We start from the raw sequence: 18,083 nt of genomic DNA, 5'->3' as shown, positions 1-18,083 counted from the left end.
TAGTAGTTATATTCTTGTACATAGGAGCAGTATTATAGTAGAAATATTCTTGTACATAGGGGCAGTATTATAGTAGTTATATTCTTGTATATAGGAGCAGTATTATAGTAGTTATATTCTTGTACATAGTAGCAGTATTATAGTAGTTATATTCTTGTACATAGGAGCAGTACTATAGTAGTTATATTCTTGTACATAGTAGCAGTATTATAGTAGTTATATTCTTGTACATAGGGGCAGTATTATAGTAGTTATATTCTTGTACATAGGAGCAGTATTATAGTAGTTATATTCTTGTACATAGGAGCAGTATTATAGTAGTTATATTCTTGTACATAGGGGCAGTATTATAGTAGTTATATTCTTGTACATAGGAGCAGTATTATAGTAGTTATATTTTTGTACATAAGAGGCAGTATTATAGTAGCTATATTCTTGTACATAGGAGCAGTATTATAGTAGTTATATTCTTGTACATAGGGGCTTTATTATAATAGTTATATTCTTGTACATGGGGGCAGTATTATAGTAGATATATTCTTGAAGATAGGGGCAGTATTATAGTAGTTATATTCTTGTACATAGAAGGCAGTTTTATAGTAGTTATATTCTTGTATATAGGAGCAGTATTATAATAGTTATTTTCTTGTACATAGGAGCAGTATTATAGTTGTTATATTCTTGTACATAGGGGGCAGTATTATAATAGTTATTTTCTTGTACATAGGAGCAGTATTATAGTAGTTATGTTCTTGTACATAGGAGCAGTATTATAGTAGTTATGTTCTTGTACATAGGAGCAGTATTATAGTAGTTATATTCTTGTGCATAGAGGCAGTATTATAGTAGTTATATTCTTGTACATAGGGGGCAGTATTATAGTAGTTATATTCTTGTATATAGAGACAGTGTTATAGTAGTTATATTCTTGTACATAGGAGCAGTATTATAATAGTTATTTTCTTGTACATAGGAGCAGTATTATAGTAGTTATGTTCTTGTACATAGGAGCAGTATTATAGTAGTTATATTCTTGTGCATAGAGGCAGTATTATAGTAGTTATATTCTTGTACATAGGAGCAGTACTATAGTAGTTATATTCTTGTACATAGTAGCAGTATTATAGTAGTTATATTCTTGTACATAGGGGCAGTATTATAGTAGTTATATTCTTGTACATAGGAGCAGTATTATAGTAGTTATATTCTTGTACATAGGGGCAGTATTATAGTAGTTATATTCTTGTACATAGGAGCAGTATTATAGTAGTTATATTTTTGTACATAAGAGGCAGTATTATAGTAGCTATATTCTTGTACATAGGAGCAGTATTATAGTAGTTATATTCTTGTACATAGGGGCTTTATTATAATAGTTATATTCTTGTACATGGGGGCAGTATTATAGTAGATATATTCTTGAAGATAGGGGCAGTATTATAGTAGTTATATTCTTGTACATAGAAGGCAGTTTTATAGTAGTTATATTCTTGTATATAGGAGCAGTATTATAATAGTTATTTTCTTGTACATAGGAGCAGTATTATAGTTGTTATATTCTTGTACATAGGGGGCAGTATTATAATAGTTATTTTCTTGTACATAGGAGCAGTATTATAGTAGTTATGTTCTTGTACATAGGAGCAGTATTATAGTAGTTATGTTCTTGTACATAGGAGCAGTATTATAGTAGTTATATTCTTGTGCATAGAGGCAGTATTATAGTAGTTATATTCTTGTACATAGGGGGCAGTATTATAGTAGTTATATTCTTGTATATAGAGACAGTGTTATAGTAGTTATATTCTTGTACATAGGAGCAGTATTATAATAGTTATTTTCTTGTACATAGGAGCAGTATTATAGTAGTTATGTTCTTGTACATAGGAGCAGTATTATAGTAGTTATATTCTTGTGCATAGAGGCAGTATTATAGTAGTTATATTCTTGTACATAGGGGGCAGTATTATAGTAGTTATATTCTTGTACATAGGAGCAGTATTATAATAGTTATTTTCTTGTACATAGGAGCAGTATTATAGTAGTTATGTTCTTGTATATAGGAGCAGTATTATAGTAGTTATATTCTTGTGCATAGAGGCAGTATTATAGTAGTTATATTCTTGCACATAGGAGCAGTATTATAGTAGTTATATTCCTGCACATAGGAGCAGTATTATAGTAGTTATATTCTTGTACATAGGAGCAGTATTATAGTAGTTATATTCTTGTACATAGGAGCAGTATTATAGTAGTTATATTCTTGTACATAGGAGCAGTATTATAGTAGTTATATTCTTGTACATAGGGGCAGTATTATAGTAGTTATATTCCTGCACATAGGGGGCAGTATTATAGTAGTTATATTCTTGTACATAGGAGGCAGTATTATAGTAGATATATTCTTGTACATAGGAGCAGTATTATAGTAGTTATATTCTTGTACATAGGGGCAGTATTATAGTAGTTATTATCTTGTACATAGGGGCAGTATTATAGTAGTTATATTCTTGTACATAGGGGCAGTATTATAGTAGTTATATTCTTGTACATAGGGGCAGTATTATAGTAGTTATAGTCTTGTACATAAGAGCAGTAGTATAGTAGTTGTATTCTTGTACATAGGGGCAGTATTATAGTAGTTATATTCTTGTACATAGGAGCAGTATTATAGTAGTTATATTCTTGTACATAGGGGCAGTATTATAGTAGTTATATTCCTGCACATAGGAGCAGTATTATAGTAGTTATGTTCTTGTACATAGGAGCAGTATTATAGTAGTTATATTCTTGTACATAGGAGCAGTATTATAGTAGTTATATTCTTGTACATAGGGGGCAGTATTATAGTAGTTATATTCTTGTACATAGGAGGCAGTATTATAGTAGTTATATTCTTGTACATAGGAGCAGTATTATAGTAGTTATATTCTTGTACATAGGGGGCAGTATTATAGTAGTTATATTCTTGTACATAGGAAGCAGTATTATAGTAGATATATTCTTGTACATAGGAGCAGTATTATAGTAGTTATGTTCTTGTACATAGGAGCAGTATTATAGTAGTTATATTCTTGTGCATAGGAGCAGTATTATAGTAGTTATATTCTTGTACATAGGGGGCAGTATTATAGTAGTTATATTCTTGTACATAGGAGGCAGTATTATAGTAGATATATTCTTGTACATAGGAGCAGTATTATAGTAGTTATATTCTTGTACATAGGGGCAGTATTATAGTAGTTATTATCTTGTACATAGGGGCAGTATTATAGTAGTTATATTCTTGTACATAGGGGCAGTATTATAGTAGTTATATTCTTGTACATAGGAGCAGTATTATAGTAGTTATATTCCTGCACATAGGAGCAGTATTATAGTAGTTATGTTCTTGTACATAGGAGCAGTATTATAGTAGGTATATTCTTGTGCATAGAGGCAGTATTGTAGTAGTTATATTCTTGTACATTGGAGCAGTATTATAGTAGTTATATTCTTGTACATAGGAGCAGTATTATAGTAGTTATATTCTTGTACATAGGAGCAGTATTATAGTAGTTATATTCTTGTACATAGGAGCAGTATTATAGTAGTTATATTCTTGTACATAGGGGCAGTATTATAGTAGTTATATTCCTGCACATAGGAGCAGTATTATAGTAGTTATGTTCTTGTACATAGGAGCAGTATTATAGTAGTTATATTCTTGTACATAGGAAGCAGTATTATAGTAGTTATATTCTTGTACATAGGAGCAGTATTATAGTAGTTATATTCTTGTACATAGGAGCAGTATTATAGTAGTTATTTTCTTTTACATAGGAGCAGTATTATAGTAGTTATATTCTTGTACATAGGGGGCAGTATTATAGTAGTTTTATTCTTGTACATATGAAGCAGTATTATAGTAGTTATATTCTTGTACATAGGAGCAGTATTATAGTAGTTATATTCTTGTACATAGGAGGCAGTATAATAGTAGATATATTCTTGTACATAGGAGCAGTATTATAGTAGTTATATTCTTGTACATAGGGGCAGTATTATAGTAGTTATTATCTTGTACATAGGGGCAGTATTATAGTAGTTATATTCTTGTACATAGGGGCAGTATTATAGTAGTTATATTCTTGTACATAGGAGCAGTATTATAGTAGTTATATTCTTTTACATAGGAGCAGTATTATAGTAGTTATATTCTTGTACATAGGGGGCAGTATTATAGTAGTTTTATTCTTGTACATAGGAAGCAGTATTATAGTAGATATATTCTTGTACATAGGACCAGTATTATAGTAGTTATATTCTTGTACATAGGAGCAGTATTATAGTAGTTATATTCTTGTACATAGAAGCTGTATTATAGTAGTTATATTCCTGCACATAGGAGCATTATTATAGTAGTTATGTTCTTGTACATAGGAGCAGTATTATAGTAGTTATATTCTTGTACATAGGGGCAGTATTATAGTAGTTATATTCTTGTACATAGGGGCAGTATTATAGTAGTTATATTCTTGTACATAGGGGCAGTATTATAGTAGTTATATTCTTGTACATAGGGGCAGTATTATAGTAGTTATATTCTTGTACATAGGAGCAGTATTATAGTAGTTATATTCTAGTACATAGGAGCAGTATTATAGTAGTTATATTCTTGTACATAGAGGCAGTATTATAGTAGTTATATTCTTGTACATAGGAGCAGTATTATAGTAGTTATATTCTTGTACATAGGGGGCAGTATTATAGTAGTTATATTCTTGTACATAGGGGCAGTATTATAGTAGTTATATTCTTGTACATAGGGGCAGTATTATAGTAGTTATATTCTTGTACATAGGAGCAGTATTATAGTAGTTATATTCTTGTACATAGGGGGCAGTATTATAGTAGTTATATTCTTGTATATAGGAGCAGTATTATAGTAGTTATATTCTAGTACATAGGAGCAGTATTATAGTAGTTATATTCTTGTACATAGGAGCAGTATTATAGTAGTTATATTCTTGTACATAGGAGCAGTATTATAGTAGTTATATTCTTGTACATAGGAGCAGTATTATAGTAGTTATATTCTTGTACATAGGAGCAGTATTATAGTAGTTATATTCTTGTACATAGGAGCAGTATTATAGTAGTTATATTCTTGTACATAGGAGCAGTATTATAGTAGTTATATTCTTGTACATAGGAGCAGTATTATAGTAGTTATATTCTTGTACATAGGAGCAGTATTATAGTAGTTATATTCTTGTACATAGGAGCAGTATTATAGTAGTTATATTCTTGTACATAGGAGCAGTATTATAGTAGTTATATTCTTGTACATAGGGGGCAGTATTATAGTAGTTATATTCTTGTACATAGGAGCAGTAGTATATATGTGTTTTGAGGTTGCTGTAAATTTCACACCTGGTGATAATTTTTTATTACATTCTCTTCATTTCCTACGTGCTAAGAGTCAGAGAAGATATTTCTGCAAAGCTCAGCAAGTAGCGAGGAGCCATATCCAGGCAGCGGCCACGTCCTAGGAGCAGGGATGCTCCAGGGGGAGGTCGGGGACATGTTCCTGCAGGCCAGGCTGTCTGGACAGGAATGTGGGTGACAGAGAAGATGCTTTGTCGCTGCAGGGAGAGTCTTGATCTTCCATCTTCACAGTCCTCAGTCCTCCCCTCACTGTCACATTAAGGAATGATGATCTTCTCATTCTTGAGATGCAGCAAGTTCAATGTGCGACTCTACAGTAGAGTTGGCGCCGAACCGCAGGTGCTATCATAACCATTCACTACACCGGAGGTGGACAGCCTGAAATCAGGCAAATGCTGAGACTTGTAGTCCTATAAATGAGTAAAATAGAGGGCAATTTGCATTACCCGTTAGTGACGGATACCAGGAAGCCAAACTTTCCATGTAGCCTTAAGGGGTCTTTTTTTGCAGAGCTTTGGTGCAAGAACTGAGCAAAAACTCTGAGCTTTAGAGGAGTTTCTAGTTTTTGCGGAGGATTCGGAAAGTTGCTGCTCCAAAACTTTCTAAAATAAATTCTGTGTGCACACACATAGCCTTAGGGTCCGCTAATGTTGCTGCGACTGGCAGAGTATATCAGATGGCGCAAGCCCATACAAGTCTATGGGTGCATGCAAAATGTCACTGCACTCGGATGTCATCTGAGTGCAGTCCGATAGACGCCGACTCACACAATGGAGAAGATGGAGAAATTAAAATCTCCATCTTCTCCACACCTGTGATCCAGCAGCAGCAGAGTCTGAGCTGAGGATCATGGCATAAGAGTGATTCTGCAAGTAGGTGAGTATCCAGGCAGCCTTTGCCTGGGAGCATTTGCTGGGAATAGTAGTGCCACAGACTTTGGAGAGTCATGTGTTCTTTACTCTCTCATAGAACTGAAATAACAGGGCATACTGTATATACTTTGGCAGCATATGCTGGGATTTGTAGTCCTCCCAGGAGTTCTCACAGCTAGATTTATGGAACAAGTGGGTGTAGAGTCAACCTGTGGGAAGTTATGCTGGGATCTGTAGTCCCACTGATGGTCGTAGAGATATATCAATGGTACAAGTGGGTATGATTTTAACCTTTGGTAAGTTAAGCTGGGATTTGTAGTCCCCCTGAGTTGGGATTTGCAGTCATACCAAGGTCTTTGCATGACAGTACATGCTGGTACTAGTAGTTCTACGACAACCACTGACCCTTTGGCTCCATGAAGGGTAGGTAAGCATCATTTGCGTATATACTGTATATTTTCTGATTCTCCATACACCATCATGAAGTCTCATTAGAAACTGGTTGAAGTCTGGAAAATGTGACCTAGTTGGGGGATGGGACCCTGCAACCTGTATCTTTAACACAACAAGACACATGTTTCCTATCAGTTGTGTAGGAAGGAGAAGTTCTAGCAGAGTATAGACCCTTCTCACTACCTCCCTCCCTGCCCCCACAGGACAATAAAGGGTTAAACAATCTAACACATCATCAAGCTGGAAAACTTTGTCTCAGCGGCCAAGTTCAGGCTCTGCTCATCCCCCCCATCATGGGGGCTGGTCCTGAAGTCTTATGGAGTCATAAAATAAAGCAGAAACTTCTCCAACCCAAAAGAATGTAACTCCACTCCTTCTTACAGTTCTTAAAGAAACACGCCCACTTCACCGTTTTAGACGTGGGACTACAACACCCAACATGTCCAACAAAGAAAGGATGAATATCTTCAGCAGATTCAGAATATATGGGTAACAAAGTGGCATAGCCGTAATGGGGGCATCAGAATAGTGATTACATGAGGATCTCCACCCAATACCACCAGGTCTTGACCTCCTCAGTGGAGAAGACAAAGCCTGTACCCCTGTAGTATCCCCTATAAACACCCTTGTTGGGATCCATTCCAGATAATTGATGCCACCAGGAATCCCATTCCTTCTGTGGTGGAGAGGACAATCTGTACCCAAATACTGACCCCTTATGGTCCATTACTGACTAGATGATGACCTACCTGATGCCACCAAGGGTCCATCCCTGTAGTGGGGGAGAAGACAAAAGCTTTTACCATTGTAGTGGTCATTAGTAAGGAACCTCTACCTCCTATCACTGATGAACCCATCTCAGAGATGATAGAGAAGACCCTGCTGTCCCCTTTTACTGATCACTTAGTGACCCTTCAAGTGGTCATCAGGTGACCAGATAAGGACCTTCTAGGGATACCACCAGGAACCCATCTCCTCGGTGGAGCAGAAGATGCAAAATATACCCTTTTAATCATCCCTTGTAGTGGTCAAAAGATGACAAGAAAAGCATCCTCTACCGTATGCCATGTTCTAAGAGGTTGAGACTCCTCCTGTACCCTAGACTGACACCTTACACACTTGCAGTATTTCGTAGGTGACTAACTAAGGACTTTCCACTTGATACCCCCCAGATTTGTCCTTTCGTGATTAGTGACTCCTTAGAGACTCTTGTAGATAAGTTCCCGCCATGCCATCTTCTCAGTGGTGAAGACGCACCTCTACCCTTGTGGAGATCCCATAAAGAACCTTATAGTGATCAGTGGGTGACCATATATTGATAGTCATGATGCCACCAAAAATCTAAATTCTAGGTTGTGGTGAAGACAAAGGTTGCCATCCTGTACTGATCACTTAGTGATCAGAAGACGACCAGATAAGGACCCTCTACATAATGCCATCCTCATAGTGGTGGATAATACACAGCTTGTACCTAAGTAGTTATCATAAAGCCATACGTTATGCCACGCTCTCTGTGGTGAAATAAGACACAGCCTACACCTTATACCGATCAGTAGGAGACCAGATAAGGAACCTCTGGCGTATGCCCCTTTCTCAGTGGTGAAATAAGACGCAGTCTGTAGCCTAGTAGTTGTACAGACCCTCGACCTTCACTGAAGAGATGGGTCCTGGTGGCATCAGGCAAAGATGCAACCTTTGCTCTTTACGTTGATGACCAGATATTGACCTTCTACTTGATGCCGACATAAATCCATACACCTGGGGGTGAAGACAAAATCTGCCATGCTGTAGTGGTCACTTACAGACCCCTATAGTGATCAGAGGACTAACAGATAAGGTCTTTAGACCACTACAAGGGATCATTAAAAGGGTCTAGTTTACATCTTCTGCTCCACCTCCTGCTACAAGGTAGTTATTATTAGGTGACTGGTTATGTCACCTTCTCACATTACATTATAGCATCAATAGGTGAACAAATAAGGACCCCCGGGCCTATGTCCTTTATGTTGTGCCATCTTCTGTGTTGTGAACACTCAGTTCATTTGGTGACCAGATAAAGACCCTCTACTTGACCCCACCAGAAATTATCTCTTCAGTAAAAGAAAAGACACAAACTTTGCTCTTTAAATTGGTGACCAGATATTGACCTTGTACATGATGCCGCCAAAAACTCCATACCCCCAATGATGGAGAAGACATTAGCCACCTCTGGTAGCGATCATTAGGTGACCAGATAAGGACCATGTACTATCGTAGTTATCATTGCGCCTCTACCCTAAGCCATCTTTTCTGTGGTGCTTGTGCCCATTTAATGATCCCTCAAATAAGGACCTTCTATCCTGAGGTGAACATATCATTGGTGCAGCCGCACGGAGGTACAAGAGGTAAGAGGCCCACTTCTACCTCAAAAGCATCTTCTGCCACAATTATTGGACTAGAAAGGGCCATATACTGTTTTTCCATAGGGGCCTTCTTCTGTCAGTGTCCACTCCTGCTACTGTCAGATGCCACCATGGATCCATGATCATCCATCCCTGGAAAAGACTCAGCTTTCAGTGCTAGCAGGACATGAGATCTGTTGTAGTGATCAGTAGGTGAGAACTTGCCACCTGATGCCACCAGGGATCCATCCTGCAGTTTTATCAGGGCATAAGATCAATGTAGTGATCAATAGGAGAGAACTTTCCACCTGATGCCACCAGGGATCCATCCTGCAGTTCTATCAGGGCATAAGATCAATGTAGTGATCAATAGGAGAGAACTTTCCACCTGATGCCACCAGGGACCCATCCTGCAGTTCTATAAGGGCATAATATCCCTTGTTGTGATCAGTAGGAGAGAACTTTCCACCTGATACCACCAGGGATCCATCCTGCAGTTCTATCAGGGCATAAGATCCCTTATTGTGATCAGTAGGTGAGGACTTGCCACCTGATGCCACCAGGGATCCATCCTGCAGTCCTATCAGGGCATAAGATCCCTTGCAGTGATCAGTAGGTGAGGACTTGCCACCTGATACCACCAGGGATCCATCCTGCAGTTCTATCAGGGCATAAGATCCCTTGTAGTGATCAGTAAGAGAGAACTTGTCACCTGATGCCACCAGGGATCCATCCTGCAGTTCTATGGAGGCATAAGATCCCTTGTAGCGATCCGTAGGTGAGAACTTTCCACCTGATGCCACCAGGGATCTATCCTGCAGTTCTATCAGGGCATAAGATCCCTTGTAGCGATCCGTAGGTGAGAACTTGCCACCTGATGCCACCAGGGACCCATCCTGCAGTTCTATCAGGGCATAAGATTCCTTGTAGTGATCAGTAGGAGAGAACTTTCCACCTGATGCCACCAGGGATCCATCCTGCAGTTCTATCAGGGCATAAGATCCCTTGTAGCGATCAGTAGGTGAGAACTTGCCACCTGATGCCACCAGGGATCCATCCTGCAGTTCTATCAGGGCATAAGATCCCTTATTGTGATCAGTAGGTGAGGACTTTCCACCTGATACCACCAGGGATCCATCCTGCAGTTCTATCAGGGCATAAGATCCCTTGTAGTGATCAGTAGGAGAGAACTTTCCACCTGATGCCACCAGGGATCCATCCTGCAGTTCTATCAGGGCATAAGATCCCTTGTAGCGATCAGTAGGTGAGAACTTTCGACCTGATGCCACCAGGGATCCATCCTGCAGTTCTATGGAGGCATAAGATCCCTTGTAGCGATCTGTAGGTGAGAACTTTCCACCTGATACCACCAGGGATCCATCCTGCAGTTCCATCAGGGCATAAGATCCCTTGTAGCGATCAGTAGGAGAGAACTTGCCACCTAATGCCATCAGGGATCCATCCTGCAGTTCTATCAGGGCATAAGATCCCTTGTAGTGATCAGTAGGAGAGAACTTTCCACCTGATGCCACCAGGGATCCATCCTGCAGTTCTATGGAGGCATAAGATCCCTTGTAGTGATCAGTAGGTGAGAACTTGGTACCTGATACCACCAGGGATCCATCCTGCAGTTCTATCAGGGCATGAGATCCCTTGCAGTGATCAGTAGGAGAGAACTTGTCACCTGATGCCACCAGGGATCCATCCTGCAGTTCTATCAGGGCATAAGATCCCTTGTAACGGTCAGTAGTGGAGAACTTGCCACCTGATGCCACCAGGAGACCTCGCCATCTCCTCAATGGTTCCGCTAAAGAAGACACAACCTGCAATTTCAAGTAAAAAAAAAAAATGCTGAAATCTTTTTAAACCGTCCACGTCCTCAAAAGAATGGAAGTAATTTAACAAGAGGATTGCCTTCGTCACCAGCTCTCCTTTGTTGCCAGCAGTGGTGGTGAAGGCTGGAGATGTTGAGGCTCAGCCCCCCGCTCATTGGCCTGCAGGCTCCTGATGACTCTCAGCACAGGGAACCTCCTGCCGTATATATGGGGAGGACCAGGCATCATTGTCTTAGCATCAAGGCAGCTTTCTGCAAAGCTTGGAGTAACCCAACAACACTGCATGCCAGCAACCCAGAGGATCTGAGCAGTGCCACCTTCTCACAAGGAGTCTGCATGACTGGCCGCCACTAGCCATGCTCAGCTTTGTGGATTTACGGACTTTGTTGCTGCTTGCAGTGACCGTATACCTAGTAACATGTCAAAGTAAGTGCCTTCCTCCAGTATTCCTCCTCTCAGGGCTGCAGATAGTGCTGTGCATAGCCTTTCAGCCGGAAACTTGACTTTGTTGCAACTTTTAGGAATGTTTCCTCAACAGTGTAGGTTGTGATCAGCATTGTGCTCTGCAACAGATGTTTCATGTCTTCAGATAAGGCAAAGATCCAAGAATGTGCTTAAAGGGATTGTCACGGCGTGCGATATATTTAAGGCATTTGAAAAGGGGAATAAAAGGAGATATAATTCCGCACGGCTTCATGTTATTTATGTAGGAGTTCAGGGATGGATAGAACAAAAGTTTTTGGTACTTTGCACATCTGGACTCATGGGCGTTGTGCTGCATTGTCTGCCGGTGGCTAAGCCTGCGCGTCTGCGCCATCTAGTGGCCAAGTGGTGTAATGCACATAGCTGATTTCGACATTACTAATCCTTTTCAGGCTTTGTCGCCAAATAACAGCAATGTTACATAAAACAGACATTACATCACCCAGGAAAATTCCCTGACTGCTATTTCAGGGCAAACCTGAGCGCTAACCTTATAGATTACTACTACTAATAATAATCTTTATTTATATAGCGCCAACATATTCCGCAGCGCTTTACAGTTTAACAGTTACTCTATAATTTACACCAAAATATCATTCTGGCATATGCCATTGTACCCAATGGGTCATCCGGAGGTATGTCCCAAATAGGCAAGGTGCACTATAAGGCCACGTTCAGTATTTTACATCAGTATTTGTAAGCCAAAATCAAGGGTGGGTGATAAATGCAGAAGTGGTGACGTGTTTCTATGATACTTTTCCTCTCCTGATACTGGCTTATAAATATTGATGTAAAATACTGACCAAATACTGAACGTGTGGACACGGCTTAATATTGAAGGATCGATGCAGCACAAATCAGTTTTTCAGGGGTTCTTGCAGTACATCCTATGTGCAACGGACAGCTCTGCTGGAACCTGTAGTGCGACGTGACATGTATAGGCTATAGCCTTGCCTTGCTCAAACAGCGCTAGGCAGGTGAAGAGTTAATGCACATGATCTCTGACTTTTCCCACAGCTGCTTCCAGGCATCTCCAAGTACAGACTGGTTCCCTTAGGAATGCACTGGGGCCATAGAGCTGAGCATACCTGCGCCCTCTAGTGGTTATTTTGCAATAGCACAGCACCCTTTGCTTTACAAAAAAAAATATGTGCAGATCTAGCAGAGCTGAGATTGTAATTTGGCACAATTTATTTTAATTGTTATGGTTTTACATATATTTGCAAGTAACTAGATAACTATCAAAATGCATGAATGTTCAGATACAAATTAAGCTTTACTACATCTATATGTGCGGCCTAAGTTGCAGGGGTTTAATTGGTTAATTGCCCCCTATTCCAAGTAGATTAGACATTAATTGAGTCTGCAGTGCCCATATATATACAGACCCAAATAGTCAGAACATATTTTATTGTGTAGGGGAATTTGCAGAATTAATTTCCCCTATGTGATTTGTCCTGAGAGCAAAAAAACAAAAGGCTCCTATAGGTGATAAGACCCAAATTGTAGCTACTCTCCCCTTCACCTGACAGATGCAAAACCCCAGAAATGGCCTGAAACTATACTGATGAGGAGGAACCACCCCTGATAGTGGGTGCCATGCTGGGCTATGTAGTTCTAAAATAGATGTTAGATTCCTATACATTTTCCTATAAATATAATATTTAGTTATATCCGAGACATTGTCAAATGAGTTTATAATGTAATTATTATTATTATTATTATTAATAATTTCAACTAGAATCATTTCCCTGACAATCTGATAATCATGTTTTGACTATTATTTTAGTATATATTTTGATAGCAATATTATCATAATTGTATTATTATATTTTTCTACATTATTATCTACATTTTACATTGGCAATATTATATCTCACTACGACTTTTATTGCTTTATTATATTTGTTATAGTCATCGCCATTTAATTATTATTTCTTCAATTTCTATTTATTAATATTATTGTTATTTTACGTATCATTAATATTATTTATTTTATTTTTTATTATTAGTATGTATTCTATTGTACGTATTATTATGTATTTTATTATTAAAATCCAGTTTCCATTTAGTTTGATCATCCCTTTATTACTTTTAGGTTTTAAAATAAAGTTTACTTAAATGTTAATTTTATTTTATTTTTTCCTTCCCTTTTTTTTTTTTCCATCTTCTCTTCACGTCTCACAGATCAGGTCAGTAAATTCTACTGTTCCTCTTCTATTTCCCATGTGCACTTGTATATTTGCTTAGATTAGACCAATGGGGAAGGGCTATCCACGATCTGCAGCCCGGAGTTGGGTAGTTTATGGATGACCGACATGTTGGCCACAATGAGCCCACCCAGATCTCCTGGGTGGGTTGGCTTTACCTGGGGGCTTACTCATATAGGGGGCAACATGGCACAGTCCCTATAACTCCGATGTAGAATTTTGGGATTTGAGCTAATAACATTTCGATGGATTTTTGTTTTTTCCATTGGACCCTGCACTTTTACTATGGATGAACTCAGGTGCTGCGGATACAAATTTGCAATTTTTTGGAATCTTTTTTTTTTTTTTACCTTGGAAGCATTTGACAGTTGTTGGAAATCCATTGGATTCATTGCTTGTGTCCTGTAGTTAGTTACCATGGGATCAAGTGATTTGTCATAAGGGAGAGTCATAAAACTAACAGAAAACATCTGTGGGCCTGGAATGTATTGGTGGCGGTTGCAAAAATTTCACTAGTATTTCTGTTTTGCTTTTTGGGGGGGCATTTTTTTTTTACTCTTTTTTTGTTGTTTTTACCTTTCTATTGTTTCTAGGTTCATGGGGTAAGGACTTTTCTATGTCTTGTGATATTTGCATTGCAGTATCGATGGATACTGATGTAACAGAGCTGAGTTTGTCATTTTGCCAAAAACATATTGTGATTGTAGATTTTACATAGGACTGCATTATCTTATCATAATGCACTCCCATAGGACTTCAGGTGGTACCTGCTACGTTAGGATAATATAGGGCAAAGTAATAAATAACAAATAAAGCTCTGCTACATATATATATATATATATATATATATATATATATATATATATATATATATATATATATATATATATATATATATATAAGCTTAGTCTGAATTTTGTGGAATGTGGTGCCTCGGGTGACAGGTGCGGACAGGTCGAGGCCGCCCTTGGTAATATAATAGGGTCATAGGCTGTTTGGGGATTACAAGAAATGAATTTTTGCTTTGATTGACACTCTGGATACAATGTAAATGATATACATGATGCAGCAGAGTCGAGTTTGCATGCAGGTTTAACTTGTATAGTGATGTAACTCTTTGCAGCTGTATCGTCGCACATTGCAAAAAGCTCTATTGCAGTCCTATGTAAATCGACAGGTAGAACACCACAAGGAGCTCTACTGATTATCAACACAGCTCTGCAATGCTTGACAAGCAGCTCAGCTCTGCTGCATCTGCATCCACTGCTGGGTTACAGAGAATCATGTATATATTTATATGGAGGGCTGTGATAACGGCTTTTGAGTGTTGTAGGTCTGACCTCAGACATTCAAAGATCTTAGCCCAAAAAGAGAGCCATATTTAACCATTTAATGGCTGCAGATGGCATCGTTCAGCTCCCTCTGGTCTTTTGCTGCTGCAGACAGTTGTGATTCCTCAATGTGATGTCATGTTCACGCCTGTTCTTATCTGCAGGGCTCAAGAGGAGATAGAGGCCCAAGAGGAGAGCAGGTAAGGTGCAAAACCACTGAAGGATTCTTAACCTTACAGCGATTGAGGTCGTGATAGTAAATATTTACTATTTAATATTCAGTAAAGTAAAAAAAAATCAGTTTAAATGAAAACATTCAACTTTTTTTTTTTAAACAAAACTATAGAGTCAACATCTTCCGAATTGTTTCTTTCTTTTCTTTTTATTTTAATGCTCAGGTTATTTTTGTACGTTTTATTTAGAAACTCTTATGAAGTCTCATTGCATTTTTAGCAAAAATTTGTATTTTTTGTTGCATTTTATCTTTCTTTTTTTTTTTAAAGACAAAATAATAGCCACAATATGGCATTAGGAAAATATGAAATTAATTACAGTTATTTTTGGGGACTTTTTTTTTACCCACTTAGTGTGTTTGCCAGTAGTACGTGTGAGTTTTTTCCATGTATTTTACTAACAAATATTACACAAACAAATGTGAATTAATTCCTACTGTTATAATGCGATAAAACAATTATCTACCAGATGGGTAACTACAACTCCAAGAATGCTCCAAATGAAGGGAGTTTTAGTTTCCTAGCATCTGGAGAACAAATGATTACAGACCACTAAGATAAACTTTCCATATAGCTGTATAGGTGTGAAGGTATATTGACGATCTGTTTTCTCATTTTACTATGCTAACAGTTGAAATTGAGCTTTATGGATTGTAAATGTAGTTGCCCCCATTAATGGAGATTGCCTAAACTCTGTACTATAGCCCCTGGGTCAACTTTAACCTCCAGGTCAAGACTGTACTATATTAATCATTCTATATAGTCCATATGGACACCAGACCTACATGGAGAACGTCCTCCAAGATCCCGGCTCTAGGACAAGGTTGACATGGGGAATGTCTAAACTTTACAATCAACTCTATGGGTCAACTTTAGTCTTCAGGTTTTGGCTGCTTTATAACGACTATATGGTGGTCTATACACGTAGGTCAGCAACTTGTGTAGACTTTCATATAGTCCATATAGACGTGTGTGTAGACAGCAGACGTCAATGAAGAACATCCTCCAAGTTCCAGGCTTTAGTACAAGGTTAACACAGTGAATGTCTAAACTTTGTACTGTAATGTCTGGGTCAGCATTGGTCTGTAACTTGGGACTGCTCTGTATGGACCTCATGGCCTATTCACAAGTCTTAAAACTGTAGCCAAGCTATATTTGTAGACTTCCATATTGTCCATATGTAGATGTGTGCAGACACCAGATGTTCATGAAGAATGTCCCCTAAGATGCAGGCTTAGGACAAGGTTGACATAGGGAATGCCTAAACTTTGTATTAAACTCTATGAGTCAATGTTAGTCTCCAGGTTGAGACTGCCTTATTGTGAGTCTATGTGGACCATAAGGACGTGTGTGTAGATACCAGACCTCCATGATGAACGTTCTCTAAGATCCAGGCTTGAAAACCAAGTTGACGAGGCAAGTGCCTTACAAAGGTCATGTATAGTCAATGCTGGGTATAATTAGCCCTACCTTATAGGCCCACACAGCCAATTAGACCAAATGCAAGACTAAACAATTGATGGTTGATTCACTGTGTAGGTCTAGGTCATCTGTTGGCCTAACAGATTGGTCAATACTTATCAAGACAATTCCCCTTGCCCATGGCTGAATGGGACAGCTTTTGGTGTAACCTTTTGGTCTTATTACTTAACTCTTTCATATCATATATTAAGTTTTGAGCGTAAAAGAAAAAAAGCTGAGAAATATGTGAGATTGTTGTGTTTGGGTACAGATTAGCAAAACTTAGTAGTAAGATTCCCACATTGTTTTTTTTCCAGGGCCTCCCAGGAAAACCAGGCAGAGATGGCGATGATGGACTCCCAGGCTTACCCGGACCCCCAGGCCCTCCCGGACCCCCTGGACTTGGCGGAGTAAGACATTAAGCCTATAGACAAAAAAAAAAGAATTGTAAAAATGAAAAATTGAAAATTTTGACAGAAATGGTGTTTTCCTCTCTTGTAGAATTTTGCAGCTCAATTTGACCCTTCCAAAGCTGGCGGTGATCCCGGCCCACAGGTGAGAACCATCCACATTGCAAAATAGTGCTTGTAAGGCCAGTTCTGGTTATTATCTGGCCATATAGATGTAGCTGGCGATACCCTAACGTGATGCTCATTCAAGCCGGATGAAGAAGGGCATACGACACTATCAATTTAGCGTGGAAGCCTTCAGGATGGTCGGTGCTACACCCTTGCGGTTGACTTGATTGAGCTCATAGTTAGATATATGGATAGCTCGGAGAACTATAAATACTAAAAAAAATAGATCAGATATTTCTAAAACGTTGCTAATAGCAAATCACATTTTATTTCTTCTTGTAGGGTATCATGGGACCAAGAGGCCCTCCAGGACCCAGTGGATCACCTGTAAGTATTTCACTATCTAATGGACCATTTCTGTTAATCTTTTGATAATAATGACTATGGTAGGTTTGGTATCAAAAAATAGTGGGACACTCACAATATGATGATGTATCTTTATGATCAGGAATATTGCAGTGCTGGAACAATAGGAGATAACTTCAATAACGGGGATGAGGGAAGATGAAGATGTAAACTAACAGTGATGTAAATATTGGATAGGGAGAAAGTCGAAGAAGCCTTATGGTAAAAGAGTAGAAAATCTCTGCAGTAAGGGTGATTGAGACTATGGAGGTGGATCTCTGAGGCAAGGGTAATGAAGCTTTGAGATTAAGCTTTGAACAGGGTACTAAAGCTCTGGTGGTGATTTAGCTATTGAAGGGGGTAGAAAAGCCTTGGGGTAACGGTAATGCAACCGTTGGATAAAGATCAAAAAGCTCAACAGTGAAGGCGAAGCAACTTTTGGAAAAGGGTAGCAAAATTCTGGGGTAAGGG

The 18,083-nt window shown here is 38.5% G+C and overlaps 1 protein-coding gene across 1 annotated transcript in view; it reads left to right on the top strand.

Annotated features, from left to right (window-relative positions):
* The first annotated feature begins 11,205 nt into the window (after positions 1-11,205).
* The window catches only part of COL1A2 (collagen type I alpha 2 chain), a 28,019-nt gene continuing 21,141 nt past the window's right edge, over positions 11,206-18,083 (top strand). Inside the window, exons 1-5 of the mRNA XM_077268165.1 lie at positions 11,206-11,414; positions 15,160-15,195; positions 17,007-17,099; positions 17,191-17,244; positions 17,550-17,594. Of these exons, the coding sequence (XP_077124280.1) occupies positions 11,328-11,414; positions 15,160-15,195; positions 17,007-17,099; positions 17,191-17,244; positions 17,550-17,594 (315 nt within the window). The 5' untranslated portion in view covers positions 11,206-11,327. The remainder of the gene's footprint in view (positions 11,415-15,159; positions 15,196-17,006; positions 17,100-17,190; positions 17,245-17,549; positions 17,595-18,083) is intronic.

Source organism: Ranitomeya variabilis, chromosome 6 (assembly GCF_051348905.1).
Source record: "Ranitomeya variabilis isolate aRanVar5 chromosome 6, aRanVar5.hap1, whole genome shotgun sequence".
Taxonomy (NCBI): domain Eukaryota; kingdom Metazoa; phylum Chordata; class Amphibia; order Anura; family Dendrobatidae; genus Ranitomeya; species Ranitomeya variabilis.
This window is presented reverse-complemented; position numbering and strand designations above follow the sequence as displayed.